This window comes from Priapulus caudatus, unplaced genomic scaffold (genome assembly GCF_000485595.1).
Source record: "Priapulus caudatus unplaced genomic scaffold, Priapulus_caudatus-5.0.1 Scaffold1370, whole genome shotgun sequence".
Classification (NCBI taxonomy): domain Eukaryota; kingdom Metazoa; phylum Priapulida; class Priapulimorpha; order Priapulimorphida; family Priapulidae; genus Priapulus; species Priapulus caudatus.
The window spans coordinates 41588-45882 of NW_014578431.1; the positions used below are offsets into that span (position 1 = coordinate 41588).

General features: G+C 42.0%; 1 protein-coding gene across 1 annotated transcript; it reads left to right on the forward strand.

The window, feature by feature from the left end:
- Window positions 1-213: 213 nt before the first annotated feature.
- On the forward strand, window positions 214-1032 carry LOC106816407 (the record flags this gene model as incomplete). Its single annotated transcript, XM_014821010.1, is given in 1 exon segment — window positions 214-1032. A coding segment is annotated over 1 exon segment (819 nt), but the record flags the coding sequence as incomplete, so codon positions are not given.
- Between the last annotated feature and the right edge of the window lie 3263 nt (window positions 1033-4295).

Sequence of the window (4295 nt, forward strand, 5' to 3'; positions counted from 1 at the left end):
CAAGTGAATGTGAGAGAGAGTGGGGGAGGGAGAAAAGAAGAGAGAGTGCGAGAGAGAGTGGAGGAGGGACAAAGAAAGAGAGTGTGCGAGAGAGAGTGGAGGAGGGACAAAGGAAGAGAGAGTGGAGGAGGAAGAAAGGAAGAGAGAGTGTGAGAGAGAGTGGAGGAGGGAGAAAGGAAGAGAGAGTGTGAGAGGGAGTGGAGAAGGGACAATCAACATTATAATGCAATCAGCTTCTATTGTAAAGCATGTCAACCAGTTGTCAAACAATGTATTGATAAGAGGTCCAATAGCAGTAGCAAAGATGACACCCAGAGACCGGACATAACAACTTGTCTGGAGAAGAAATTAATGGGCATTGTGGCCAGTGTTGAAGAAAAGGTAAATGAACTAATGTCATTCAAAGATAAACTCACACAGGAGAATGATAAAGTCACTAAGACTTATGCCAGCATTGTAAAAAATTTAAGCGAGACTAAAAATCCAGTGGCAGCAACCCCCGCGCCAACAAATGATAGACAAAATCCAATAAACATCATCGATGAGTACAATGACAGGGAACGGAGAAAGAATAACCTAATAGTCACTGGCATTGAGGAGAGTAAAAGTTTGGATCCAAACATGAGGAAGGAAGATGACAATAAGGTTATCAAGAAAATCATGGAAACACTAAAAGTGAACGATGTAGTAATTACCAAAACCATTCGACTGGGGGCTAAAAAAGACCCGGGTGACAAACCCAGACTCTTACTGGTAGCACTGGATGATAACAAGAAGAAGAGAGTTATACTATCACATGCCAAGGAACTAAGGGAACTAGAAGAATGGAACACTGTTTACATATCGCCAGACCTCACAAGGAAAGAACAGGAGGAAGGCAAAAAGCTCAGAGAACAATTAAGACTGCTAAGAGAACAGGGCCATAATGACTACATAATTAGAAGGGGTATGATTGTCAAGGACCCTAAGAAGGCAGTAGAAAATACTACCAGGAAGCCTATAGCACAAGCTAAGGAGGTTGGGTCCAAATGAAGGACCCAACCAACCCAAATGACTAGCAGGTCAGGAAAATAAACATAAAGACCACAATAACCCTGCAGGAGCTCACCCGAATCTGAACAGCGACATGCAGAGACGGCGAGATGTAAATAGTGTAAATTTGTTGGAGATTATGTTCGCAAATGTAGATACGCTAACACAAGAGAAGCTACAAGAACTTAGAATTAGAATAAACAACAGGAATCCATCTATAGTAGTAGTCCAACAAGTTAAACCGAAGTATTTCACAAGAAACATTCACTTATCCGAGTTCAATATGGAGTACCACTCGATATAGGTAAGGGATCACCAGGCAGGGGAATAATCATGTATGTTAAGAACACCTTGAAGTACACACCCTGTGAATTAAATCATGACTTTGACTAGGGGATTTTCTGTGAACTGCAACTGGCTGCCAAAGATAAACTTTTAATTGGGGGTTATACAGAAGCCCAAACTGCACAGAGGGCAATTTCAGGGAAATGTGTAGCATATTCAGGGAGGTGTGTGCAATAGGATACACTCATGTAATCCTCCTAGGTGATCTGAATATGTCAGAAATAAATTGGGACAGCGGAACAGTATCCGGTGGTACAGACAGTATAAACTACCAGTTTTTAGAAACAGTGCGAGATTGTTATCTGTACCAACACATACTGGAGCCTACTAGGGGTAGAGGAACAGATAAACCTAGTACACTAGACCTTATATTTTCCAGTGAGGAAGGCATGGTGAGTGATATTGCTATTGAAGCCCCTTAAGGTAAAAGTGATCATTCGCTGATATGTTTCCGTTTTAATGCATATATAATAGAGAAGCCCAGAGTTAAGTTAAGATACATGTATGACAAGGCAGACTATGAAAAGTTACGAGATATGTCATGGACCTAGACTGGAGTAGTGAATTGTCAACATGCAGTGGGAATGTGAACTTTATGTGGTCTATGTTCAGTCAAAAACTAAACGAGGCTGTGATGTCATGTGTGCCAAGGAGACGAGTGTCGAACAGCAAAAGAAATAAGAGGCATGCAATACCTCTCAGTAGGGAGGTTCTAACCAGGGTAAAGAGGAAACAACGACTGTGGTTGAAGTTTCTAAAAACAAGAGAGGAGGAAGTGTACTTGAAGTACTGTAAAGCAAGGAACGAGGTCAGAAAAATTACCAGAAAGAGCACAAAACATTATGAAAAAGCAATAGCAGACGAGGCAAAATCAAACCCCAAGAAGTTCTGGAGATATGTTCAGACAAAAACAAAGACCAGTGTTAGTGTTCCCGACTTGTACACCAACGAGCAAAAAGATACTACAGGTAGTGATAAGGAGAAGGCAGAAGTGCTAGCAGACTATTTCTCGTCGGTATTTACATTGGAGCCCGAGGGCGACTTTCCAGCTATAACACTAAAAGCAGAGACTAAACTAGACTCAATAACCATTACACCCGAAATAGTAGAGAGAGTGCTAGAGAAACTCAAAACTTCCAAATCACCAGGCCCTGACAACATCCACCCCCGAGTCCTGAAGGAATTACGTACAGTGATCAGCAAACCACTATCAGATATTTTTAATGCGTCTATACAAACCCAGCAGATACCACAGGAGTGGAAGTGCGCTAATGTAACAGCAATCTTCAAGAAAGGAGAAAGGAAGGTGGCAGGGAATTATAGACCAGTCAGTCTGACATGCATAACGTGTAAGGTTATAGAGACTATTATTCGAGAGAGCATTGTTAACCATATGAAAAGTAATAAACTGTTCAGTAGGAAACAATTTGGATTTATCAGTGGGCGGTCTACTGTTCTTGAGCTGATACAAGTACTAGAAAATTGGACAGAAATCTTGGATGAGGGAGGCTGTGTGGATGTAATTTACTGTGACTTCATGAAAGCTTTTGATAAGGTGCCCCACCAGCGCCTCATACATAAGATGGGAATGTACGGAATACTGGAACCATTCACTTCGTGGATCAGAGCTTTCCTACTAGGACGTAAGCAACGAGTAGTGGTGAAAGGAGAGATGTCCGAGTGGAAAGAGGTGACAAGTGGTATTCCCCAGGGGTCAGTGCTTGGCTCGATCCTATTCGTCGTATACATCAATGACTTACCAGAGGTAACACAGGAGGGTACGTCCATCTACTTATTCGCTGATGATACAAAGATCTCAAGGGCTATCAGGGAAGTCGGGGATTGTGAGCTTTTGCAAGATGACTTGTACAAAATGCAGAAATGGACGGACTGTTGGATGCTGTGTTTCCACCCCGACAAGTGCAAGGTCATGCGAATAGGGAAAAGTAGACTAGACAAATTTAACTACAAGCTCAAGGAGGACGGAACAAACTTGAAGTACTCTGAAGAAGAAAAGGATATTGGTGTCACCATTGACAACAAACTAGCTTTTGATAAACATATTACTGAAAAAGTTAACAAAGCTAACTCGATCATGGGGCTGATTAGGCGCACTATGGAATACATGGATGTGAAAACTTTTAAATTATTATACACTGGTCCTTGTACGCCGTCACACTGCGATACGCAAATCAGATATGGCTCCCCATCTAGTGAAACACATAGAAAGCATTCGAAAATGTTCAGAGGCCGTGGACCAAGCAAATCCCTGGTAATGGCAGATTTCTCTTAACATAGAGATGCGTCTCCGGCAACTCAGGGCTCGCCAACTCTAGCCTATAGGCGAGTGAGGGGTGATACATAAGAGATGATATAAAATACTGACCCGTAAATATGATCTTTGAAGTGTTCGGACTTCAAAATTACAACAGGACAGGTGTAATCTCGTAACGCGGGACATGCACTACAACTACAAAACAGAACGAGATTGAACATCAGGAAATACTCATTTGTACATAGATCAGTGGAATTTGTGGAACAAAGCTATCAGATTAGTAGTACGAAATCAGTGCAGGTCCTGTTGAGCAAGCTAGACAACATTGGAGAAACCAGCCGCCTATACTGACGTATATAGATAATCTATCCAAGCCACCAACCCTTAACACCGTGACATGGAAAATTGTCGAGACCTGACTGTAGAGGTTCTCTGGGAGAGACTAGAGTAGAAGAAAATCTATTAAATCTATGAAATGCATGTGGCTGATAGTCCCTCTGCTTTGCTGCACATTTCTGCACTTGCTGTTGACCTGTTGCTTGAGGATGTTGCAGTTGATGACTGTGTGTGATTGGCTTGGTCTGACCAATGCCAGGCGCTTTCTGTCTCCCTTGAGCCCGAACTATTATTATTATTATTATTA